Here is a 27230-nt window from a genome sequence, read left to right as displayed (position 1 = left end):
TCATGATGACACTTCCAGGGGCAGAGCCAACCTCCGGCAGCCCTTTGCCCAGGCAGTTATCAACCCAGGAAGATGGATGCCCCATAAGGGCATCTTCCTAGGCTCAGGTTCGGTCCCTAATGTCAGGACTTGGCCTTTGCCTCTAAGCAGGGATCGGCAACCTTTGGCACGCAGCCCATCAGGGAAATCTGCTGGCGGACCGGGGGGATTGTTTACCTGCAGTGTCTGCAGATTCAGCCAATCGTGGCTCCCACTGGCCGCGGTTTTCTGTTCCAGAGCAATGGGAGCTACGGGAAGCGGTGTTGGCCGAGGGACGTGCTGGCCACCGCTTCCCGCAGCCCCCATTGGCCTGGAATGGCGAACTGCAGCCAGTGGGAGCTGCGATTGGCCGAACTTGCAGATGCTGCAAACAAACCGTCCCAGCCTGCCAGCGGATTTCCCTGACGGGCCATGTGCCAAAGGTTGCCGACCTCTCCTCTAGAGTCATGGCTTGGCCTCTAAGCTTTGCCTCTAGTGTCATGGCAGCTGCAGCCAGGGGGAACTCTCTTTTTTAAGTGCTGGGTGAAAGGCCACTTGTGATTGGGGCAAGCCGATTAATGAACTAAGACCTCCTGTGATTGGCTGGGCGGGGAACAAAGCCATAGCCTTTCCAGCTGAGCAGACCAAGGAATCTGTTGCTGGGTAACACTATACACAGAGTCCAGCCTATTCCTTGTACCTCTGCTATGTGCTGCGGGGGCTCCCAGCTGCCCTGGCGCTCCTCCTCCTATAGACACTGTCCAGCCATATAAGAAAATTCAATGGATCAGGAATAAGCTCCTTATCTGGGTTTGTTTAGCCTCTGCTACTAAGCATTCACCAGCTCCGTGTGGTGCTTTTAGCTCTGACTGACTCCTTTGGATTTCAGCTCAGGGCCATTAGCCTCTTTAAACTCCGTGCAAACCCTTTAGAAATTATGTGCACAAGCCACTAACCGCTGTGAGGCAGGAATTAGAGTGGGAGGATCACCTGCCCTTTTGCAAGAGGACAGCTTCTGTGAAGCCAGAACTATATTGTGAGGGGAAGGCAAGAGAGAAAGAGGCCTGCGCAAGTTCTCTTATTGCTATGCACTCCAGAGCTTACTTCTTGTTGGAAAGAGAGTATCTGGAGTATAAAGAAGACAACATTTTTGTGAGTAGTATCTTTGTATATTTTCCAATATCTAAGCTGGTATAACCCATTAACATGCAACTGGCATCTTTTTTACATCCTGAGTCTGGCTTTCCCCCATTTTGTGTTAGCATCCCTTCCCACACCCCTCCTCAACAAAAGAAGTAAAACCACAAAATTATGTACAGAGTACGTACCTAGAGTCTTGTCCAGAATTGCACTTGGGTGGGCAGCCAGTCCCACCCCTTGCACCACTGCATCTGCATTTCTATTTTTATCAAGCTAGCTTGATCAGAGCTAGTGCAGGTATGTCTACTTGAGCTGGAACCTACACCTTCTAGCTCCAGTGTAGACATATAATTCTCGGGTGGTGGTTGTTGTGGGTTTTTTTGGCAGGGGGAGGAAGGTTAACCCTACTATCTTTCATTTTCAAAGTTAATTCCACAGATCATCAGATGTAATTTAATGAACTATAACTGTACATGGTTTCATAATAGTGGAGCTTTATTCTTTTGGGATTTCATTGGTAATTAGAGGAAGTTTAATAAGAATCCAAATGGACAACCTGATATTGCAGTCCCCATATGCGTGCAAAAATCCCACTGACTTCTGGTTAGCTTCACATTGGTTTTTTAAGTACCCCATTTGTATTTCTCCAGTGTGCACACAAAACCCTTAAGGGAACTTGAGAAAGGAATTTTGGTGTCAGAGTCCATGTGGCAAGTGAACTACTTAACAAAAATTTAAAACAAAATATTTGTGTGGACTGGCTGGCTCTGGGACTGATAACTAGTCCAAATCCAGTGCTAGCTGATGATGCTTGGCAGTTTTATTTTCATAAAAATATAATCTCTGTAGCAATATGCTATATTTCCTACCCATCCACCCTTCCCAAAAAAGCCAGGTTGAAAAGGACTATGACCACATTACATATATATGCGTATTTTTATTGTTAGGTTTCATAAGAATCTTTCATGTTTCCACATAGTATTTTCATGCATCCAAAGGTCTCAAAGTCCTTTAGAAACATTAATTAACTAATTCTCACAACTCTTAAATTTAACTTGAAAAGTAAGCAGGTATTTTTTTTAAGGGAACATGTCAAGTTCATCACGTTCCACACTTTATCTTCTTTTTGTACCTTTGTTTTAGGGCATCTTTGTCACTCCTATAAAGGATAATTTGCTAGAATGGCTAGCCGAAGTCCAGGGACTCAAGGATTCTCTCTGGGAAGGTAACATATAAAAATTTTACCATACCATGTGATTTTATAAGTGTTGTGTGTGTAATGTTATGTCTATCCTTCTGGCTATTTTAAAAAATTGATAATGCGAACAGTTTTAAGAAAGCATACAGAATTTGACTGGCTTTTCATTATTAGCTGCACATTTGTTTTTAGTACCCCTCCATGACTACATTAACACTTTGTAAATTATGTTTGTTGTTATTCAATGTACAACATGTGAATATTTTACAAAATAAGGGGTGGAATTTTCATAGGAGGCACTGAATTTCAAATCCCAGCCAAGAGATCTGTGTCTCAGGAAATCACTAATAACCACTTTATCTGTAGATGGTTGACTCTTACTCATCACAGGTAGAGTAAGTAGTGACTGAAAGTTGTTACCCTCTGACAGCAGTTTGGTGGCCACAGTCCCATCCTATTAAACAACCTGTCCACATTTAAAAAAAAAAACCCTACTGTTTTTGGTCCTAACTGACTTCCTTCTTAAGGCTGTTGATAGAGGGTTCAGGCTTGCAAGATGCTGAGCTACTGAACAGTGCTATTTTACAGGGGTGTTCAGCACCTTACAAAATAGAGCCCAGAATAAAGAAGGAGTCTAACCTCCTCACTCATCCCTAGCTATGGTCCTTACAAGACAACACTGAGGTACACTTATGTGGTAGTGTGGGGAAGCTTACCCTGTGTCAGGACTGGATTGAGGCAATCATGAGCCCTAGGCACACCATGACATGGGGCTCCCTGTGGCTTCATTCCCACAGTCTGGCCCCCATACCATGACCCTTCCCCCGACCTTGAGAGATCAAAGAAGGGATATGAAATGCCCTTTTCTCCCCAGGAGAAGCATCAGGGGCCCTCACACTTATTAATGGTAGCAGGGTATCCCCAGAACTCAGTGACTCCATCTCGAGATGCATCAAGCAGTTTCCACTTCTCAGGCTGTCTGCAGCGGTTACAGTCAGGTCATGTTTTCAAGGGTTTCTTTGCAACCCTTCGAAGAGTAGAAACTTACTTTTTTAGCAAATGAAAGCTGAATCCAGAATGTAATCCCGTAAGTCCAGGAACTGGGACCGTAGGCGTAGGTTTAGAGTGTTTCTGCCTTACTCCAGCCCTGCTGTGCCTTGGCACATCGAGTACCTGTTCTGTGAATTGATTTCAGCTTCCAGACCTGTTCATCTGACACTCTTCAATGGCACTAAGTTCAACTGATGACGATAATTCAGCAATCCAGTAAGTATATGTATTATTAGAGATAGTTTAAATAAGCATTTTCATCTAATGTGAAGCATCCTGCTTCACCTGTTGTTTTCCAGAGCTTGTTAACATTAGCACAAGGAACACAACTTTCAACAACAAAACAAAAAACCTATAATAGCAAAGCCTTCATTGGACAAATGCAACACAGGTGTGCTTGTTAAATACAAGATAGTACATTAGTTAATACCAATCTCTTTCTCATAATAGGGGCTGTTCTCCAGCTGTCAATAAAGTACACTGAAGAGTACAATAGTGTCCCTCCAACTGTTATGTTCAACACCATTCCATTCCATCCCAATGGTAAGGACCACGTGAGAAATTGTCTGATCATGTAGTTAGATATTTCAGCTACTTGTTTAGCTTGACTTTTATTTCCTGTACTACCGTTGTTCCAACAGAAACCTTGTTCAACCCCTCCCAACAACTCTGTGCAATTTTCAGGCAGGGAATTCATAAACCATGTCTAAACCATGCATTTGAATGCTCAGGTTGTCCCACAGGTGCATAAATCTCCATTTTCATGCCTCAGTGCCCAAATGCAGGATTCATTGATTAAATGCAGGATCTGGGTCTTATTAAGACTCATCTGTTTGAAAACTGGGCTGTCTCTGGGCTCAGCATGCCCTTAGGGACAACGAAAGCACATGTCCCTTCCTAGAGAGTGTCTGCTACTGCAGCAGGAGCTCCCTCTTTCCCTGTGTCCTGCATAACTTCCCATCCTGCACAAAGTGAAATGCAAGAAAGAAGTCTACATAGCCAAAGGCTGTGTTAATAAAAGCTGAGCAGACATATAGTATCATAGCTCACATTTGCCAAGCATTACAGCGCCCAGCCAGTACCTGGAACAAAGTTGTTTAAATTCCCCTATACAGTTTTATTGTAATACAGCACATCACTCTGACCAGAAGAGGTCCCCTCCACAGCACTGACAAGCTGGCTCTTCACCTGGGTTTTGGGGGCATCTCTGGTGCTCTCTGCCTTCGGATTTGGTATACCAAAGAGATCTTGGCTGCCTAGGGGAATAGCCTCCTGGATGGGTTTGTGGTCATTTTAACACCTTCCGATGCCTTGGTCAAACTGTCCAGAACCCTATGATGGGATTCACAGGTAGTGTCCTCATCAAAAATCTAGTACAGCTCCTCATAGGAAGGGCAGGTACCGAGAGCACTACCAGAGGTCCTGTTTGTGTCCCTAGCGGTGTAGTAACTCTGCTGCAGCTCCTTCACTTTAGCACAACACTGGGCTTTGTCCTGTGAGTGCCCCTTCTCCCACTCTTGCTCCGATGGCCACTTGTAAATCAGTGTAAAACAGTGACTGCTGTTAAAATGGACTGGACATGTCCCTGTCCCCACAGGGCAAGGAGGTCCAGGACTTCTAGACAGGCCCACTCAGAAGCACAATGTATGGCTGCCATAATGGATATGTGACTCTGGGTGTGTGAACTTGCTACAAGCTGAAATTGTAAAGGGGTGCATCCAGGTGTGTGCCAGCATTTAAAAAGAGGTGACGTCCGGTCAAGCTAAGCCCTGAAGCAGTAGAGGACACACTGGTAAACAGATGTGAAGCAGTGCAGTTTGGGACGGCAGTGGGAGGACTGCCAGAAGTGGTGGGTTTATGCAGAATCGAGATGTGTCCACACAAAGCTTATACTAGTATAACTCATTCTGAAATAGTTATCCTGCTTTCAAAACAGATTAAGGAAAATGGGATAAAATGCCAGATAAATCAAAACTAGAATTTTTCTATGTGGACTTGTGGCAGTGTGTGCCAAAAAGACTGAAATTGTACAGGAAAAATTTTCCCATGTAGATAAGCCCTTAAGATTGCACAGGTAACCATACATCTGGCATTTCCTAATTTTTGAATGCTTGACTTTGCAATGTAAATGTTCTTTTAACATACTTTTTTATGTTATTTCAATAATAAACTTTGACAGACAGAATTTTTTGTAAAAGTGTAATCTAACAGAACAATCAGAGGGAGTGTGGAAGGGAGGACAAGTGTGACAATGATAGGAACATCCGGTTACCTTGATTTGCCCTGTGCAACACCTGGGTAGTCTGAGTAATTTAAAGCTATAAATAAAACAGTAACTCTCCCTCGTTCCTCTAGCATACAACAGCCATATTGCTGAACTCTTTTGAAGTTACACAACTGTTTTTTTTCCAACACAGTGGATCAGCACTCGGGGAGACCTTGTATAGATTTTCTAGAAAACCCTAAAGAGTGGAATGGAAAGTTAACGATGAGTAGCATTTTACTCGCTGTCCAGGTAAGAAAAGGGTATTGTAAACTACTGACTTTAAATCTCTTTCATAAAAGAAAATACTAAAATGTACTTTACTTATATAGTAGGGATTTCAAACATGCAGACTGATTGTGGGATGTAGGATTATTCATTTGATTTAAAATTAAAAATGCAAATGGCTGGATAACTTCAGAGCCACAGCAAATATATTCTGTGGAACATCTTTTTTTTAATGTTTACTTTATTTTTACTTCTGAATTTGTTCCCTGGTGTCTCATTTGGCAGCACATTACTTCTGAGTAAGACAGACAGATAGATAAATGAATGAGTATGATTGAAGCTGTTGCCAGTGCTAAATATTTTTGACCAGTAGCTACTTTGATCTTTTGGATTTATGCTTTCTTATCTTGAGTAAGCCACTGCTCAAGACATGTGTACTCTGCCTGATTCGCTGTACTTTAAAAAATACTTTTAAAATGCTGATAGCTCTACTTTTAAATTCCTGAATTATCTCATAGTCAAAGTCTTGATCACGAGTGTTGGCATAGGTCTTGAGATTCGTGAGTAACTCAAAGCAGCTACCTTCATTTTTAACACACAGGCCTCAATGTTTCAAATTTACTGCCTTTTCTTCCAAGAAAAAAATTCATACAGCTTTCTCCTTGGAGCAAGTCATATCCCTTTTTAATGTCTTTCCCATCACTATGAAGGATATCCTGCCCTCCACTCATGACTGAAAATGGCCCCCAGATGTATGCGTGATTTTTGTGGACACCCTAGTATTGGTTATGAGTAAAACAAATGGGAGTCATGTATCATTCATGGCTGTCTGCTTGGAATTACACAAAAACCTGAGAGAAAACAGGAAGAAGGGAGCATAGGTTATGACCATGTAGCCCTTTTTTAAGGAAATCAAAATGAAGGGCCCAATCTCAATCGTAACAAAGCACAAAGCAGCCTCGTTTTTGCTTTGAATTTAACATACCAGTATGATTGTTATTAATTCATTGTAAAACTATGAAATCAACAATTTTGATGGATTATGTGTTCTGAGAAGAATAGATGTTTTACAGACCAATATGTACCCTCTCTCTCTCTCTCTCTCTCTCTCTCTCTCTGTATGTGGGTGTGGGTGTGTGTGCATGTTTATACCTTTATACAGGTCATGCTTTCTAATCCAGAACTGGAAAATGCAGTGAATGTGGAAGCAGCAGAAATGCTGAAAAACAACATATCCTTGTACAGACAAATGGTTATACAATGTGTTAGAACTAGCCAGCACCTAGAAGGTAATACTGTACTTGTTTTGTTATTACCCATAAATATAGTCTTGTTTCTTTTAAAACTCCTTCTTTAAAAAACAGTTTATTGTATGCACAACAGTATATTTATACTAGTATGACTGGTAATTTAATGTCAACAAACACCAGTTAGTGTTTTGAAAGGGAATATGCTGGGCCAAATTCAGAGCGAATGTAAGTGGCCCTATAAATTACACGTTGGTGAGTGAGAACCAGTATAATTTACATAATGATATTAGGGAATGTCAGATCTGTTGCAGGAAAAGTAAGTAAGAGGAAGGGTGTTAGATGAATCCGGGAGCCAGAGAGCAGAAATACTGCTATCCTTTCCATGACTTGCCTGCCTAATATGAATTGTACTTGCCTTGTAAATCTTCAGTGTGCTATGGTTATGCTACACAATGACTACCCTGAAAAAGCAGCTACAACTAGGGTATAAATTGGGGCAGAATTTGGGTCAGTGTATTTCATGTTGTTGGAGCAAGCAGAGCAAGTGGCAGATATGAAAGGTTAGTACTGTGGCTGTACTTGCTCTCAGTGAGCCAAATTCCAGCCCACTCTGACCACTTCATGCCACTCAGGTGCCACAAAGTGGCTGTATTCTGGCAATAATGGGTTGGTTCCTAGAGGAGAATTTGCCTGTTGCAAAGGACCTTCCTGCTGGCACAAAGTCATCAGAATCTGCTGCTGTGCCAGCTGCCTACCCAAACCTCCGGAGTACTGGGTGGGACGGCTGCACTCCTTTTGGCTGATGTTATTAATGAAAGGGACAGGAGGAGTGGTGCACATGCAGAGGGGAATCAAACCCGGTATCTATACCATAGTGCAGATGTGATGGGTTGTTAATTGTATGAGTACTGGGGGGAATCTTTATCTGATATAAATCAACATAGCTCCATTGAAGTCAGTGGAACTGAACCAATTTACAGGATCTGAGTCATAAAGGTTTTTTTTTTTAAATGTTCATCTTCTCCTTTGCAGACCTTTCTAGCACTGGGAAAGTTTGTGCTTCTTCTCCAAAGTATTACTTGCCATCTGAAGCATCTTCTCGGGGCCATGTCAGGTAACAAGTTATGATGAACTAAGTAATCTTGGCCCCACTGAAGCCAATGAGAGTTTTGCATGTGACTTTAGTAGGGCCAGGATTTCACCCCTATTGTGCTAGACTCACCCTAAATGCTAGTTCCTGGAGATAGGGATGGGGTAGGAACTCAATACACTAGCTTCAAACCCTAACACTAAGGGAATTCACAGGTGACCAGATACAGTCAGATTCTGGAGTGGTGCAAAGGGACCTGAATTAGGAAGAGAACCGGACCCTGTATGTTAGCTTGAAATTTAACCTGAGAATTATTTCAGTAGTAACGTCATGCACAACTCTAGTACTATAGAAATAAATGCAAAATAAAAACAGTCTTGTGTATTCTAGAAAGAGTTTGTTGGTTTCCCTATACTATTAAAATAATAAATAACCTAAAATATGTATAATCTCCTGGAATAAATGTCATTGACTAGGTCCAACCAAAATATCACTTGGCCCAACAATGACACAATTCCTGGCTATACGCCGGTAGGTAAGGAACTCATTTCAGTTGGACATAAGACTTACTGGCAATAACTGTAAAGGCAACCGCTTGCCAGATGTTTCCATAAGAAAGTTAAATAATTGGGAATATCCACTAACGGGAAAAAGAAAATAATTGCTCTTTTTGGGATATAGCTCTTAATACAATCTCAACCTGATGTTGCTCCTTCTGAAGTTATCAGTGGAAGTTTTGCTGTTAACTCCAATGGACGTGGGATCATTAAGTTTTGCATGAACTTCAGAGGATACAGAATCAGAACCATTACAAAAAGAATGAAGAGTATTAGTTTGTCACAAACGTATTATGGATCAATCCCACCTTCTTTGGACACCCAGGGCTTCCACTGACTGAAGTGAAAGTTCTGGGTCTGGAATGGAAGGAATTAAGTGTCAGGCTCCATAATGGAATCATTTCCTTTTCAGGATATAGCTTTAAATATTGGTAAAAGCAAAACACATCTGAAGAGCTGCTTTTGACATTTTACAGGACTTCAAAGGCTAGGGTATGTCAGGAGGACACTGGATAGATAAAAATAATGGTGGTCATTGAGCTCAAAGGTCCATGTTTTCTCACGGGCTGGTTTCCTCCCTCTGAACTTCACTATTGCCTCCTGAATGTCTGACAGCAATGGGATTGCAGCAGTTTTCCTGGTTCACATGTACAATTATCTCTTGTTATCTATAAAACTATATAGAATTACATAGACCGATTTGTTTTATTTGACTTTTTTGAGGATTAAATTGTAAAGGTATCTTTATTGAAACAAAAGCACCTAGCACAAGACAATACAGTACATAATGAAGAGCCAAGCAAGACAATAAATTTGTGGTGTTCCACGTCCATGTATTCCAAAAGGTGATGCCATCGGGTCAGATTCTCAAAAGCACTCAGTGTTGGCCTAACTGCTCTCGTGGAGGGTTTGTCTACATTGTGCTTTAGTCAACACCAGAGGGGTATACATTTTAGTCCACACTAGCATGTTGCACACTAACTGGCCTATGTGGACCCTGCTGGTACACACTAGACGTTCCCTACTGCATGTTAACATGTTACTGTTTGAAATGAGACTACATTAACATGTACTAGGGATCATCTAGTGCAAGGGTCGGCAACCTTTCAGAAGGGGTGGGCCGAGTCTACATTTATTCACTCTAATTTAAGGTTTCGCGCGCCACTGATACATTTTAACATTTTTAGAAGGTCTCCTTCTATAAGTCTTTAACATATAACTAAACTACTGTTGTATGTAAAGTAAATAGGGTTTTTAAAATGTTTAAGAAGCTTCATTTAAAATTAAAATAAAATGCAGAGCCCCCCGCCCCGGACCGGTGGCCAGGACCCAGGCCGTGTGAGTGCCCCTGAAAATCAGCTCGCGTGCTGCCTTTGGCATGCGGGCCATAGGTTGCCTACCCCGAAGATAGCGCATGCCAGCATGGTCCACATAGGCCAGTTAGTGCATGACACATAGTGTGAACTAAAATTTACACCCCTCAGGTGCAGACTAAAGCAACATGTAGACAAGCCCTAACACAGCTCCACTGATTTCAATGGGGGCAGAGGTAGTGTCTGAAAGCTAGTAGTAGTAGGATTGTGGTAGCATCTGCAAGCCCCACTCCTGGACCAAGACCCTAATGTGGTAGGTGTGGTATAGAGGTAGAACAAAAAAGGCAGTCCCTGCCCCACAGAGCTAATAATCTAGGGAAAATCACCTCCACCATGTTAAAATGAGTTTACTTAGCTACCCAAACAATTGTGCTTAAACATGTAATGGCAAGAGAGATAATACGTTTCAAAAGGCTAATTGATATTCCTAATTTTGAACAAAATAATGTATTGTGAAGATATATTCGTATAAGGTCGCAACCAACTTTTCTTTTTCTATTTTTTGGCCTTAACCCCCTCTTCTAAATGCCTCATGTGAAACCTCTGTAGTTGATGTCTAGTATAAATGGTCTTTGACCAGATTTTTGGGCCAGAATGAAGTGGTCTGACGTACTGTTTCTGAGATATGTCACCAGCAAAAAGGATGTATATTTCTCTTTTTCAAAATTTCTTTTCATGTTTCTTATGCCACATTATTTCTGAGGCAGCTGGGCCATGAAACCCTACACTTGTCTTTATTCTAGAGTCTGTATAGAGATTTGGGGTGAAATCCTGACTCCATTGAAGTCCATGCTAAAACTCCCATTGAGTTGAATGGGGCCAGGATTTCACCTCTTGAGCTTAATCCTTGGTATAGATGAGGGGGTGAAGCTGGCTGGGGACTGTATTAGCCTTGGTGCAAGTTAGAGTGAGCACAAAGTTTAACTGGGAGGAGAATTTGGTCAAGTGTGAGTGTGAATAAACCAGACAGTAATACAATTAATAGTTGGAAAATGCAATATTGAAATAGCAACTTTGCTTCATTTATATTGAATATATGTGTAATAGTTTTGAGACTAAAGATATAAAACATATAAAGAGGATTTTAAAAAACTCTCTCCTGTGTTGTTTGTTGGTGAGTTATGATAGCTATTTTAGAAGGTATATATTCCTGTTAGCTATATATTCCCTTAACCAGATCTGCTTTATAAATAATCAGAAAATTGGTTCTTTTCTGCTAAACTAATCCCTGGAAGGGGCTGTGGGGGAGAGGGGGGCAGACTATGAAAATAATCCATCTGGTTGTCTCATAAACCCGTAACATGTAAACATAGCTAAAACGTCTTTAAAATATTAGTGTTTGCTCTTGTTTAAGATGGCTGCTTTACACACTAGTGACTCTATTTCTCTGTCATTTGCAAGCAGCCAGTAATGCAGTAATTTAAAACCCTTTTAATTCATTCTGTTGTTTTGTGGAAGGTTATACATGAAAATCTTTGTTTACTACCAAATTGTCTGATCACCAGAAACTTTACTATGCATTTATATTTTCAGAAGGATTACAACCATTTCGTTTGAAGATTACCACAGGATGTGGTCAGGAATAGCCACATCAAAAGCAGCAGAACATTTTAAAGCCCCATGTAAGATGATATGCCTGATTTAGTAAAATTAAACTTAGTGGCCCTGATTCTTCTCTCCTGCAGGATTTACACTAGTGTACAACTTTGACTTCAGTGGCATTGTTCCTGATAGTGAGAGCAGAATCAAGCTGTAATATCTTAAGCATCCACAAATTAGGGTCAGATCCTCAGGTGATGTAAATTGACATAGCTGTAATGATTTCAGTAGAGCTATGTCAGTTTACACCAGTTGAAGATCAGGCCCTTATTCTTATTTATTGTTGAATTGTCCTAGGAGTCCCAGTCATGGATTCCGCCTAGCACAGCAGGTCCAATGTACAAACATGGAAGAAAAAGAGGGTCTCTGCCCCCAAGAATTTACAATCTAAGTAAGTTCTTGTTAGGAAGTTTGGAAACCTAGGTTTGTACGGAAGAAAACGTATTAAGGCATCATTAGTGAAGTGTATACAATTATGACGAGTAGGAAAATGTTTGGGAGGATGATAAGATCAAAACAAAACAGATGTGGACCATGGCCAACACATTGCTCTGATGATAATGCGGTGTTCCACCACCAGAGTCTGTTGTAACTAAGTTACCAGCATACTTGGATGCATGACAGTGTTTTAATAGGATTTTAGGGGGATTACTTATTGGAGTTTCGGTCTGCAGGATCAGGTTTATATTGTTATTTATTATATATTCTATTCAAAAGAAATGTGTATCATATAATCACCACCTTATGTTCATGCATTTCAGTGGTAATTCTTGTCCTATTTTGTTGTTTTATTTGTAATACTTTAAAAATGCACATATAGTGTTGCTATCCACCTAAGACAAGAGATCAAAATTTGCTCTCAATTACACTAGTGTTTATCGGAGTAACTCCACTGAGTTTCATGGAATTACTTCAAATTTACCCCATTTTAACTGAGGTCAGAATTGTTAGTGGTTTAAGTCCTGATTCCATTGACTCTCATTGACTTTAATAGTGCAGGATTCTGCTATAAACTTCTCTAAGTGACGCATATACTTGTACTAATCTGATATTTACTATTTCTTTGGGGAATGTGATGACCGGTGCATCTTTCTCTCTAACTGTAACTTTCTGTAATTATGCCATTATAGTGTTTGAAGATCCAGCATTTATAGGGAACTGTTATGGCTGGAAGGCAAAAAATGTGAAAGAAACAGGAGAATGGGATGAGAATTCGTAAGTGTCTTAAATCTACTGAGCTTAAATTGTTATACATTTAGGCCCAGGTCTTTGCATATGCCATGGCAACATTTGAACTGTAGTGCTTTTGTTTGTGTTTTGTTTTTGTGTGGATGGTCTGAGGGTAGAGGGCATTGGGAACAGAAGCAGTGTAGGATTCCCACCGAGTAGTGCCCGAGAAAGTTCTAGGACAGGGCTCTACTAGAATGGATGCCTGCTGCTTTTTTATGGACCAGCAGTAAAGTGAGCCTCTTGAGCACCAGAATGACTCTGGGACTCCCACAGGTTCTCCACCGCTTCCTTCCACCCTGCCAAACACAGCTCAGGCACGTAAAGTCAGCTGAGGATCTGGACCAAGGCCCTTACATTTTGAGTGCCTACTCTTATTTCACTTTAAGTTCCCCTGTGACTGAAACCCTGTTTCCCAGCAGCATTTGTAAGGAAAAGGCAAAGCAAAATGCAAGGTCATTGTGCTGCCCTGTAATCTTTCAGATCAAACTGAACTTTCTCACTCCTTTTTATTGCTGCTGAACCTTTACAACAGGCCAAAAAGTTAGGAACCGCTTTTACCGTTCAAATCCTATTTGCCTTCAGCATGAATTGGAAGAAAATGAATGGGTAATTTCAGGTTGAATGTGAAGGACAGCAAGTTCTTAACCCAAATTGAAAGCTTATTTTTCTTTCTGAAGAAACCTCTAAAATATAAGGTTAATTTTCCTTGGACATGACTTCCTTGTTTTATTTCCTTCAACAGAACTCCTTTGTTTTCTATGTTTGATAATTGTTTCATTATGTAGTGCCAAAGCATCCTACATGACCCAAGAAAATATTCAGAAAAACCAGGAACTTGTCCTTTTAAACTCATCTGTCCATTTTTGCATATGGCTCAACAGTCAGGAGTTGTTTCGGAAAGCTGTCTTTTTCACTGTCAAGCATAGCACATTTTTCATGTTAGTTTCATTGGAGCTGGAAAGGAAATTACTGTGTGGTTTTTCTGGGGGGGTGGGGGGGAGTGGGTAGAGGAGGGAACCTATTGGTTTGAAATAGCCACATCTCACTGCCCTCTGGTGGTAGGAGACCATGTACTTTTAACAGGTTTTTTTCTCTTTTTGAACTTCTGGGTTTGATTAATCAAAGGCAGGTTCAAATGCCCGGAACCAGGTTCAAACAGTATTTTGGTATTCTTTCCCCAATTGCAAACAGCTCACAAAACATGTTCATGCTTTAAAGCTTGCAATATGTCCTTCACTCGTAGCATTGGGTAGGGAAGTAAGAGGCCAAATTTTCTGACATCAGTGCAGAAACAACCTTAATTGTTGGCTATATAATAATATAGTTGACATTTTCTTATTAAAGTTGTAACTCATTCATGAAACATAAAATAGATTGCAACACAGTTTGCTTTTGTATAACACTATTCATATAAAAGGATTACAAGATGTTTCACAGCTGATTATGTACATTCATGTACTACACTAGTATGTATGTAATTAGTGTTGAGTCAAATTCAGCTCTCAGTTACACCAGTAAAAATCTGGACTAACTCTGCTGAGCCTATGATTTACCCTGAAGTAACAAATAGCTGAATGTGGCACATCATCGTTAGATGAGATAGTTGCCAATTTTGATCAGATAAATTCCTGGAGGTTTCATCACATGATATACTTTTTAATTAAAGATTAATCTTTAATTCCTGGAGGCTCCAGGACAATCTTGGAGGGTTAGCAACCCATAGGGCAGAGATACAGAGAGAATGGTTGGTCACAAGGGACACCCAGGTACACGATATGTTGTTTATAATTTTAGTGAAATTATAAAATCATAGGCCAGAAAGCAGAGATGGATCTTGAAATGGCATTGAAAGCAGCCAGAGAGTCAGGCAGATGGATAAATCTTCTGATAGTTGGAGAAGGAAGATAGTGTGCAGGGACAAAATGGGTGAACAGTAAAGAATTAGTATCTGGAGGGCACGTGGAAAGGCCTGGAATGTTGGAGGATCTTGAAAATTAATGGTTAGGTTTTATGTCAGAGTGAAGTTTTCTGAAGATGAGAATAAAAGGAATAAAGAAGTTCCCCAGCACACAACTATAGTACTTGTTCAGCAAAGTACTTGAGCACAAGCTTTCAGCCGAGGATCTCAAAGTGCTTTACTAATTAATGCAGCTGCACAATTCCCCTGTGTGGCAGGTAACTCCATTAGCTTCATTTTGTACATGAGGAAACTGAGGAAGCAGAGAGGTTAAGTGACTTAATGTGGTAATGAATGTGTAAAGATTGATCCTTTTGTATTTTTTCTCCTCTGATGTGAAAAGGCATCCGAATCATGTAGACTAACTGAGCACCATTTCCTTTTTAAAATTCACTACTGCTGGGTTACTTCGAAAGAAAAAGTACATAAAGCGAATACACTTCTACATTTTTTTTAAACTCTTCCTACCCCTGAAAACAGTGGTGCAATTTTATTTATCAAAAGCTAAAACCTTGTTTGCCACCTTCTGGTTGGAAAGAGAATGCATTGAACAAATGTTCTCTTTATGTAGTTGAACTTTCAATTTCATTTTATCAAAGATAAATTAAAAGTCCCAATAACAGCAACCCATTCTATAGCCTTTTCCCCAATGCAAAGAGATCAAAAATGTCCTGGAAGGTATGAATATATCAAATATTATCTACCAGCCAAGAGAAAATAACAAGACATTAAAAAAACCATTGGAGTGGCGTCCTATTATGCCTATGTTTTAAAGTACATCATACTGTGAATTTAATTACTCCAACAGTCTTCCCTCACACACTTAGTTATATTCTAATGGTGCAGACAGAAAGTGGGGAGGAGTCTGAGACATTAACAATAGTAAACGAATCTTTGAGGCAGAACGTAAGTGTAAGTGTGACGTACCAGGGTACAATCCAGATTAATGAGTAGCTGTGCCACCCCTGCCGTGTAACCTGGGGTGCCCTGTACAATGCTTTGTGGCTCACACTAACAGCCTCCAGCACGTAAGTCACTCCCAGCTATGTCTGTGTGTGTGCTGCAGCCAGCTAGCCACACCTTGGATCTTACCAGCCTTAAAGAACACCAGCCCCAACACACTCCCAGTCTCAGATTTTCCCCCAGAAACACATCTTGTACTCCCCCGCCCTCTCCTGGGCAGTGCAAATATACTGAGTCCGTTATTCCTTTAAGGGAATAATATGCACACAACTTGTTACCCCAAATGGAGTTACCCAGGAACTTCAACCTGAACTGATTGTTTTATCTAAAACAGTAAAACAAATTTATTAACAATAGAGAGAGATTTTAAATGAGTACAAGTAATGAGGCATAAAAGTCAGAAATGGTTACTAGGAAAATAAAGGGAAGACATTTACTAACACCTAAGTTAACAAACTATCTAAGATTCAAGCAAAGTTTCTCACCACATGCTTCAGCAGATTACTGATCAAACTCTCAGGTCAGGACCCCTTCCCCAGAGTCCCATGGCTGCTTCCTTTGTCTCTTCAGGCGCAGTGAATGCGATAGGAAGAGAGAGAGAATAAGGTGCCGGGGTGGGGATGGGGGGTTGTCCCTCCTTTTATAGTTTCAGTCCCCTCTTGAAAAACATTTCCAGTTGAGACCCAGGAGCCGAAGAGTCTATGTGGAAGGATATTTCTTCCTGTTTTTTTCCATCTGTTGGAACTTTCTTTGTTTTCCTTCCTGCTTGATGATTCTGTTACTGCTTAAATGCAAATTAAGCAGAGCATACATTCCTTTGTTTAGGACATACCTGTTTGCCAACTTCTGTTTGGGCAGTGGTGTGGTGTTTGGAACATGTGTTAACACCATACAGGGGAATCTTATAACTTCACATACAATGTTGTCACACACATTTTATCAGGACAATACTGACCAGCAAATTATGAGTTTTCAGATGATATACTGCAAAGCAGACTTTGTACAAAGATTATTACAATAGTTTGCAGGGTTTGAATACAGTGGTGTATTCTGTTCCAGTAAGAAACAGAAACAATTACTGTTTAGAGTTGCACTTAATTCATTTGACATCCTTTTATCTTTTCAATCCATTGCTTTGTGCTTTCTGTCTCCAAATGTAACCCGTTTAAAATGGCAGGCAAATTTTTTGAATGAGAAGGCTGAAAGGGACATTGTCAGCTTAAAAATTATACCATGTGCTAGAAATTCACATGTTTTTTTACTTGTTTCACAGGTAACACCTCAGTGCACACCAGCTGGTCTACATGGACCAATTAATGCACAACCTGTTAGTATGCTTTAGAAATCATACACCCCCATAGAGTGCATTACCCGACCAGTGTAGACAAGCTCTCAGTTTTACATACGTCTATAAGGCTCAATTCTGCAAAGTGCCAAACACTCAGGCCCTGATCCAGCAAAGCACTTAAGCACATGGTTAACTTTAATTATGCGAGTAATCCCATTGACTTTAGTGGAACTACTCACATGTTTAAAATTATGCATGTGCTTAAGTGCTTTGCTGGATTAAGGCCAGAGTTACAGAACCATACCGATAATCAGTGTCACTTTCAGGTTCTTGTTTATTACTTTGCTTTGCTGACTAGGAATGGGCTTAAGCACGTTTGAAGTTGAGCACATGCTTAAGTGTTCTGTTGATTTGGGCCCTATTTAAGTTAGGTTTAACCAAATTTATGTTTGATAGTATCCATTAATTTACTTCTGTTTCTGCTTACAGATACAATGCTATTGTCTCTCAACTCATCAGAAAGCAGAGGCAGCAAACAATAGATGAGAAACTGATAGAAATTAGGAAAATGGAACAGGACAACAACCTGTTTTACCAAACTCCAGGTAAAGAATCAGTACCATACAATGTAATGTTTCTGATATGTGCACATAGAACCTGATTTACTGTTCACTTACACTGGTGTAAATCAGAATTAGCTCCATTGTATTTTAAAACCAATGTGAAATTTGAATCAGGCCTGAAGAGTGTTGGCATGATGGATCCAATCCTGCTTCTGTTGAGGGTAAAACTCCAGTTGACATTGATGGAGCAGTATCAGGCTCAAGGGCAGAAATTGAGTCTATCAGTATATGCCTGGATTCAAATCTCCTATGCCCTTGTACGGGTTGCAGTTTTTATTCTCTGTTGACCAAAGCATAAATGGAACTTGCATATGAACTTCTGCCCTTCAGTGACAGCTGACCAGGCACCTGATCCAAACCCACTGAAGACAATGGGAATCTTTCCATTCACTTCAATGGATCAGGCTCCAGATGAGAATCAAGTTTACAGGCCTGATTCTCCTGACTTGCTCCAGTGAAAAGTAGGAGTAACTCCACTGAAGTGAGTGAACTTTCACCTGTGTAAAAGAGAGGAGAATCAGACTCTACATTTCTAGGATCAGGAATTAGGTCACATTTTCACTAGTACAAGATACAGGGCTGGCTCTTAATGATGATGTGGAGAGCTGAACCATAGCTGTTACATGTGGGAGTCAAAAGAGCCCTACTGACACAGTCTTTAATACCATGAGTGTGGTGGTGTGAATGGCAGAAAGAACTTGTCACGGGCCCAAGACAGAACATTGCCTTGTCCGGAGCCTGAGTCCCAGTGTAAGATGGGGGAGAAACTCCACATTTGATAGGTTGGGGTTTTCGTTCTAATTCTATGGCAGTTGATTTAAGCAGTTTGTGATATTAGAAGTAGTCCCCGTTTAGATGGGATAGTTAAGGAGAGGCAGACAGAGCTGTATGATAATTGTGGTTTATCACATGATTCTGCAATTTTTTCACATAGATATATGTGATTTATACTATGTGTATATACATATGTACAGTCGCTGTATATGCCTAGGAGATATGGATCCAGAAATCAGAGCAAATTAAGATCTGCATTTTAAAAATGAAAAATGTGACTGTGGCTTGTTTTGGAAAGCTTATTTATACTTACCTGTTGTCTCCTTTCTCTTTATTAATCTGTTCTTCTATGGATATTTCAAACCATCCATGTGACTGGTCCAGAACCAGAAAGTCAAGCAGCAGGTGAAAAGAGACCCCTCAGCAAAGAGGAAGAGCCGTGGGAGAGTGAAGTGGACAATCTAGTAGCCTGGACTAACACTCTTTGTACCAAAGGATTAGAGGATTAAACTGTAAGATCACATATACAGACCCGGAAACACTTTTTTTCTTACCATTTATCAAAGGACTTCTGTACCAGTCCTATGGGGTGAATCCTTAGTTCTCACTCACTCCTTATTCAGGCAAATTCCTATCAGCTTCAATGAGAAGGTGAGTAAAAACTGAGCAGAAATCTCAGTTTCACCTGTGTGAACTAGATTATTCGCTGATATCTGCGCCACCACATTGTCTTCAGTGGATTTGCTGTGGAGTTACCGCTTGGATCTTATTACATCTCTCTGTTGGTGCTGCCCAAGACTCTGCAGTGCACTATCTTAGTTGTGTTCACTCTAGAGGACTTAACGGAGTAAAAAATGGGTTGGTCATTACAGACAGAAGATCTGCTCTCTGTGTGTGTTTGGAGTCAGATCTATTAAGAAGAGACCATTTCTCCATAGTCATTTTTATAGTCAAACTACACTTTAAGGTTCTGTCTTTAAGCACTCAAAAACCAGAAAATGGCAAAGCTAATGTTGCTCTTGTAACTTTAATTCTGACCATTCATGCTTATGGGTTATGATGCAGCCTTTAATATACATGATCCCTAAACCAATGTTAGCTGAAAAAGGAGTGAATGTTGTACAGCTTCTGGGAAAAAACTTAATGTGCCTCTTAAAAATAACTTTCTGGCTTATCAATAGTGGCCTTATCTAGGTTATAAAGGCAGCTCAGTTTATGCCTACTAGTCTGGTGGCTAACAGTCTGGTAAATCATAGGTATGTGAAAAAAGAGGGGAAGGATTCATAAAGGAAGAAATAAGGCCTATGGCCTGAATCCATACTACCTAGATTTCAAGACCCAATCAGGTTCTCTTATTTACGTCAGCAGGGGCTTTGCTGACTTAGGGACTGCAGAGTCAGGCCCATAGAACCATCTAGTTTTTACTGGCGCTTACAAAAGTTGTAGATTGTAAACTGCTTGAGCCAGGGACTGTCCTTTTGCTCTGTGTCTGTATGGTGCCTAGTACCAGTCCTGACTGGGGCTTTGAGGTACCACTATCATTTAACTAATCATAGTGGTGCACTGTGTGTCATAGGGGAACCTAAAGCCAGAGAGGACTGGTAAGGGGTACAAATGATAGTGTGTGGTGGAATCAATTAGAAATGTCAGGTATTTGGTAAACTTTGAAAAATATTTGGAATCTAGTACAGCTTCCCATCTATACAATGAGGATAATAGACTTCCCTACCTCACAGGAGTGTTGTGAGAATAAATACATGAGATATAGTTAGGTGCTCAGCTATTACAGTGATAGGGCGGGGGGGGGGGCTGTGATGGGGCAGATAGGCCCCACACTGGCAACGAAAGGGTTAAAGAGAGCCGGAGGAGCCAATGAGCCCCATCCTACTACACTGGCAGCAGATGTGAAGCATGAAGAGGGGAGTTAAAAAGAGGAGAACTAACTCCATCAAATCTGCTTCTCCTGATGTGAGAAGCCTGGCTGCAGCCCAGAGACTGAGCTAGCTTGTCGGTCAGACAAGCCCCCTTAGAAGGGACAACCAGACCCTGTCAGATCAACTGAAGTATGGACTGTTTGAAGACAAGCCCTGAATAGAAGGGAGGGTCCCACTGAACATACATCAGGAAACCCTGTTTAGAGCTGTGGTTTCTTGTTCCTGATTTCTTTTGGACCTCAACAGCCTGGAAGGGGTAGGTCTGAAGTGCGCCTTAGCTGGAAGGACAGCTGGCCTGCAGTCAAAGACCTGGGGCTGGGTGAATCATGCCCTGGTGGGCTGCGAGGGCATACCACAGAGGCATGCCCAGTCACAGGGGCATTGTAAGTACCTAAGAAAAATGGATGGTGCACTGAATTGGGACGTAAATGACCTGGGATCTCTTCCTGGCTCTGCTGCTACCTATTGCATGCTGTGGACAATTCACCTCTTGGAGCATTTCTTTCCTGCCCCATCCTTTGTTTGCCTTTTCTCTTACGATTGCAAACTCTTTGGGGTGGGGGTCTGTGTCTCTCCATGTGTTTTCACGCTGCCTAACCCAAAGGGGCTCTGATCTCATTTGCCGTCTCTAGATATCTCTAAAAATGCAGGCATTTAAGTTAAAACTTAAAAGAAAATTATTGTCTTGTTTCTAAGACAAAATAACAGACATTTGGAACTCCCCAATGACTTTCATAAACTATAGGTTAATCATAGAAACATAGAATATCAGGGGTATTGCTACCACTGAGAACAGTCTAGATCAGGGGTTGGCAACCTATGGCACACATGCCAAACACGGCACGCGAGTCAATTTTTAATGGCACGCTGCTGTCTGCCAGAGACCCCAGCAGACAGCAGTGTACCACTAAAAAGCCTGCCCGGCCCGGCCCGCTCTTTTCTGCCCCCCACCCACCGCTCTCTCCTTGCAGGGCAAGCAAGCTTCCTCTTCCCCCCGCCTCTTCCCCTAGCGTGCTGGGTTCCTGTCCCTCCTTCTTTCCCTCCCTGTGGCCAATCAGCTGACGGCCCTTGCTATGGAGGGGGAGAGGTAAAAACGGAGCCACAGCGTGCTCTCTGCTCCAGGGACCTTGGGGAAGGGGGTGGATCAGGGCATCCTCTCCAGCCTCCTGCCATGAGCCGCTGACCCCTGCCCTGCTGACCTCTGCCCTGACCCCTGCACCCCCCACACACCCCAGCCCTCTGCCCTGACCCCTGCACCCCCCACACACCCCAGCCCTCTGCCCTGACCCCTGCACCCCCCACACACCCCAGCCCTCTGCCCTGACCCCTGAACCTCCTCACACACACCCAGCCTTCTGCCCTGACCCCTGCACCCCCCCACGCTCCCCAGCCGTCTGCCCTGACCCCTGCACCCTCCCCAGCCCCCTGCCCTGACTTCTGCACCCTCCTCACACATACCCAGCCCCCCCATGCCCTGACTCTTGCACCCCCCACATCCCCACTCCCACCCTGAGCACCAAACAGGAGCTCCTGCACGCCCCACACCCCATTCCCACCTGCACCCCTCGCACCAAATGGGAGCTGCCCAGGTAAATGCTCCACACCCAAACCTCCTGCCCCAACCCTGAGCCCCCTCCCTCATACTAGCTCCTGGCCAGACCCTGTACCCCAACCCCCAGCCTGCTCCTTCACCCCCAGCCCTGTTCTCAGCACACTCCCACCCTCATCTCAGTGCAGAGAGAGGAAGAGAATGGCTAGAACCAGGGAAAAGGTAGGTACCTACTCTGTGTGGACAGGGCTGGGACTCCAGACTGGCAGCAGGCTGAGCGGGGCCGGGAGCCGGGACCCTGGCTGGCAGGAGCCAGCAGACGGAACCCCAGACCAACAGCGGGCTGAGTGGCAGCGGGCTGAGCGTTGAGTCCACTGCCATTCTGGAGTCCCGGCCACTGGCCCCGCTCAGCCCACTGCCGGTCCTGGGTTCTGACTGCTGGCCCCTTGCCAGCCGGGGTCCTGGCCGCAGGCCCCCCTGCCGGCCTAGGTGAATGGAACCCCAGGCCAGCAACAGGCTGAGCGGGCTGGCGGCGTAAGATCAGCATTTTAATTAAATTTTAAATGAAACTTCTTAAACATTTTGAAAACCTTGTTTACGTACGACAATAGTTGAGTTATATAATATATAGACATAGAGAGAAACCTTCTAAAAATGTTAAAATGTATTATTGGCATGCGAAACCTTAAATTAAAGTGAATAAATGAAGACTTGGCACACCACTTCTAAAAGGTTGCCGACCCCTAGTCTAGATCCATCCTTTTTGGAACCCCCGTTCAGGAGGTTGAAAGCAGCTATCAAATCCCCCCTCATTCTTCTCTTCCGCAGGCTAAACAATCCGAGTTCCCTCAGCCTCTTCTCATAAGTCATGTGTTCCAGTCCCCTAATCATTTTTGTTGTCCTCCGCTGGATGTTTTCCCATTTTTCCACATCCTTCTTGTAGTGTGCGGCCCAAAACTGGACATACTACTCCAGATGAGGGCTCACCAATGTCAAATAGAGGGGAATGATCACGTCCCTCGATCTGCTGGCAATGCCCCTACCTATACAGCCCAAAATGCCATTGGCCTTCTTGGCAACAAGGGCACACTGTTGACTCATATCCAGCTTCTCGTCCACTGTAACCCCTAGGTCCTTTTCTGCAGAACTGCTGCCTAGCCATTCGGTCAATAGTCTGTAGCGGTGCATGGGATTCTTCCATCCTAAGTGCAGGACTCTGCACTTGTCCTTGTTGAACCTCATCAGATTTCTTTTGGCCCAATCCTCTAATTTGTCTAAGTCCCTCTGTATCCTATCCCTACCCTACAGCATATCTACCACTCTTCCCAGTTTAGAGTCATCTGCAAACTTGCTGAGGGTGCAGTCCACGCCATCCTCCAGATCATTAATGAAGATATTGAACAAAACCGGCCCCAGGACCGACCCTTGGGGCACTCCGCTTGATACCGGCTGGTAACTAGACATGGAGCCATTGATTACTACCCATTGAGCCCGACGATCTAGCCAGCTTTCTATCCACCTTATAGTCCATTCATCCAGCCCATACTTCTTTAACTTGCTGGCAAGAATACTCTAGGAGACTGTATCAAAAGCTTTGCTAAAGTCAAGGAATAACACTTCCACTACTTTCCCCTCATCCACAGAGCCAGTTATCTCGTCATAGAAGGCAATTAGATTAGTCAGGCATGACTTGCCCTTGGTCAATCCATGCTGACTGTTCCTGATCACTTTCCTCCCTTCTAAGTGCTTCAGAATTGATTCCTTGAGGACCTGCTCCATGATTTTTCCAGGGACTGAGGTAAGGCTGAATGGCCTGTAGTTCCCAGGATTCTCCTTCTTCTCTCTTTTAAAGATAGGCACTACATTAGCCTTTTTTCCAGTCGTGCGTGACCTCCCCCGATCACCATGAGTTTTCAAAGATAATGGCCAATGGCCCTGCAATCACATCCACCAACTCCTTTTGCACTCTTGGATGCAGTGCATCCTGCCCCATGGACTTGTGGTTGTCCAGCTTTTCTAAATAGTCCCAAACTACTTCTTTCTCCACAGAGGGCTGATCACCTCCTCCCCATGCTGTGCTGCCCAGTGCAGTAGTCTGGGAGCTGACCTTGTTCGTGAAGACAGAGGCAAAAAAAGCGTTGAGTAGATTAGCTTTTTCCACATCCTCTGTCACTAGGTTGCCTTCCTCATTCAGTAAGGGGCCCACACTTTCCTTGACTTTCTTCTTGTTGCTAACATATCTGAAGAAACCCTTCTTGTTACTCTTAACATCTCTTGCTAGCTGCAACTTCAAGTATGATTTGGCCTTCCTGATTTCACTCCTGCATGCCTGAGCAATATATTTATACTCCTCCCTGGTCATTTGTCCAATCTTCCCCTTCTTGTCAGCTTCTTTTTTGTGTTTAAGATCAGCAAGGATTTAAGCTAAGCTGGTTGCCTGCCATATTTGCTATTCTTTCTACACATCAGGATGGTTTGTTTCTGTAACCTCAATAAGGATTCTTTAAAATACAGCCAGCTCTCCTGGACTCCTTTCCCCCTCATGTTATTCTCTCAGGGGATCCTGCCCATCAGTTCCCTGAGGGAGTCAAAGTCTGCTTTTCTGAAGTCCGGGGTCCGTATTTTGCTGCTCTCCTTTCTTCCTTGTGTCAGGATCCTGAACTCGACCATCTCATGGCTTCCTTTAGAAGAGCTAACATTTCTGTTTAGTGCATTTTATAGCCTCTATTTACTTAGGAAGTTTCATGAGTTCTGAGATCACCCAACTTAAACAAGGAACATAGATGTGGGGGGAACAAAGTTTCAAGCTGTGCAGAGCTACACATGCACATCTGGAGTGATTTATAAACTCTTTTGCCAAAAATAATATAAATATTTCCACACACTGCAGTCAAAGGACAAGGAATAGTCCTGGAAAAGAATTAGCCCCAGCAGACTTGCATTTGAGGAGAGGGAAGGTCACTGTTGCCTTGATGTTGACAATGTCCATTCAGACAACTTTGTACATGGCTTTAGAATGCAGGGGGTTACGGGACTGTGTGAAGCTGTAGTTAGAATTTCAGTTTGTGAATGCACATCTTATTTTAATCCTGTCGAACATATGTGGAAAAATGATCCGCAGCAACAATTGCCTTCTATAATTTTCAGTATAAATCTAGCCCCAATGTTTCCAGCATACAACATGTCAGGGCTCTGCACTGTAAGTTTGAGAAGTCCCTTAAATTTTGGATCAGATTTTTATGGGCTCTTGTGCGTGACCTCTGTTTCATATTTCATATGTTGAATGGGAGATGTTGTCCCTACAAGGCATGTGTGCGATGCTATGCGCTCATATCAAGTCTGTCTGTAGTGGGAAGTAATGGGACACCCAGTCAGTTGTGCATACAGAGAGAAACTTGCTAATTCATTGGTTTGTCTACATGCATTAGATACAAATCAGCCGATAATACTCTTTGCACCCAATTCTGGTTATACATGCATTGGCTTTACACCAATGTAATGCTAGTGGAATGACTTCAGATTTACACGGGTAAAAGTACAATCAGAATCGGGTCCTCTGGTTTTGCTTTTGGTTTTTTTTAAAGCACAGTATCCTCTAGATGGCGCTGTATTACTATGTAATACACAAACTGTTACATCCTCTTCAGAGGGATCTGCATTTTATCTGGCTTTTTTTAGTGACATCTTGGGTGTTTCTGTCTTTAATTGTTTATAACTGTGACTCCTTAGCTTTATGTTAGAAACAGTGTAGCCTTTGGTGTGGGAGGCTGTTTAATGCAGCAGAGTGGAATGTCTCTGTGACAAAACTTCTGTTGTGCTTTATCATGGCAAGTAAAGGAAGTTGATCCCATGCATGTCAGTTGACTTATGCGTGCTCTCTCTTTTAATTAAGTTTCACCCAGTAGGAACATCGGGTTCAAGAACACTGGCAAAAGTTGTATATAAAGGCAGCACTATATTTTCACAAAGGAAATGGTAACTGCCTACTGTGTATAGGTGTGCAACCACTAAGAAGTTGTAGGGGGAGCAACCAGAGACCATGGTGATGAGCATTATATAAAAGCATTGAGAGAAAATGCATGACTCCTGTCATCAACAGGACAGTAAAAATACAGGGGAGGGACAGATCCCTCCTCAATGGATACATCTGTGACTGTATCTCTACCTAGAATTTGTGTGCAAACCATCACGTATGGACCATCTACTGTCTTCAGTCCACAGTGTAATTCACACTGATGTCAATGGGAGTCACCCATACGGGCTGAGGGCAATGCAGTGACCTTATGCCTCCGGTGCTGCTATACTTTTCTGTGGTGGCATGCAGTGTTGTAGCCATGTCGGTCCCAGGATATTAGTGAGACAAGGTGGGTGAGGCAATAATTGATCCAATAAAAGATATTACCGCACCCACCTTGTCTCTCTAATACTTTCTTTTGGTCACAGTGTGAGAAGCTAACTCTGAATAGTACCTTGCATCATGAATAATCCCATTGACATCAGTGAGGCTACTTGTTGAGTAAGGTACTACTCATTGTGAATAAAGGTATCATGGTGACACTTTACATTAAGGGTACATTTAAAATTAGTTTAGAGGGAGTCAGTGAATGATTAGCATGCTAAATGGACAATTGTTACAGAGTCCAACTGGTCAGTAGATGGCTTATAACTATCCATAACATCTTACACTTATATATAGCCATGTACACAGTACTTACTACCTGTGTGTAACATGTTTATAACATCTAGTAATAAGGTATTAAACGATCTATAAATGTACTACACTTCATATCAAGGATGAGCAGCACCACAACCTGGCCCTATGTTTGTAAAAATCCAAATGATCTGCCTAGAGCACCAGAAAGTTCTGAATCTGGTGGGAATTGTGCATGCCGATCACTAGGGATTCTTGAAAGGGCTGGCTCCGTCCCTGTTTTCTTTCTCACCAGTGGTGTCCCTGTAGCTTAGCATCCAACAAGCAGGCTGATCAAAGATATCCGGTGAGAAACAGCATAACTGGCTTGTCTAAAGGGTGAGAGAATAAAAGCTGAAGGTTCTCTTATCTTGAGCACACTGTAGGATATGTTAATAATTTAGAACAGCCAAGGACAAAAAGATAGCATTTTAAAAGAAGGCGAGATAAAGGTAG

General features: G+C 42.4%; 1 protein-coding gene across 2 annotated transcripts; it reads left to right on the top strand.

Moving 5' to 3' along the window:
- Positions 1-735: 735 nt before the first annotated feature.
- On the top strand, positions 736-19137 carry UBE2U (ubiquitin conjugating enzyme E2 U). 2 transcript variants are annotated; one of them, XM_073358247.1, is made up of 10 exons: positions 736-1170; positions 2302-2383; positions 3857-3949; positions 5824-5921; positions 7060-7186; positions 8180-8261; positions 11701-11789; positions 12897-12981; positions 17694-17809; positions 18986-19137. In XM_073358247.1, the coding sequence occupies exons 1-10, from the start codon at positions 1105-1107 to the stop codon at positions 19108-19110; spliced, it is 963 nt and encodes a 320-aa protein (XP_073214348.1). In that variant the 5' UTR covers positions 736-1104; the 3' UTR covers positions 19111-19137. The 2 variants fall into 2 exon arrangements, with proteins under 2 accessions (XP_073214348.1, XP_073214349.1); XM_073358248.1 differs by lacking the exon at positions 736-1170 and adding an exon at positions 3552-3622 and having other exon boundaries at positions 2297-2383.
- Positions 19138-27230: the final 8093 nt, after the last annotated feature.

The sequence above is a fragment of the Lepidochelys kempii genome, chromosome 8 (genome assembly GCF_965140265.1).
Source record: "Lepidochelys kempii isolate rLepKem1 chromosome 8, rLepKem1.hap2, whole genome shotgun sequence".
Lineage (NCBI taxonomy): Eukaryota > Metazoa > Chordata > Testudines > Cheloniidae > Lepidochelys > Lepidochelys kempii.
This window is presented reverse-complemented; position numbering and strand designations above follow the sequence as displayed.

Excerpts from the sequence above, each read along its gene's own strand:
- UBE2U (XM_073358247.1), top strand. The coding sequence starts at position 1,105 with ATGCACTCCAGAGCTTACTTCTTGTTGGAAAGAGAGTATCTGGAGTAT. Across the intron at positions 12,982-17,693 it reads GGAGAATGGGATGAGAATTC|ATACAATGCTATTGTCTCTC; the intron begins GTAAGTGTCTTA and ends TTCTGCTTACAG. Across the intron at positions 17,810-18,985 it reads CCTGTTTTACCAAACTCCAG|AACCAGAAAGTCAAGCAGCA; the intron begins GTAAAGAATCAG and ends TGACTGGTCCAG.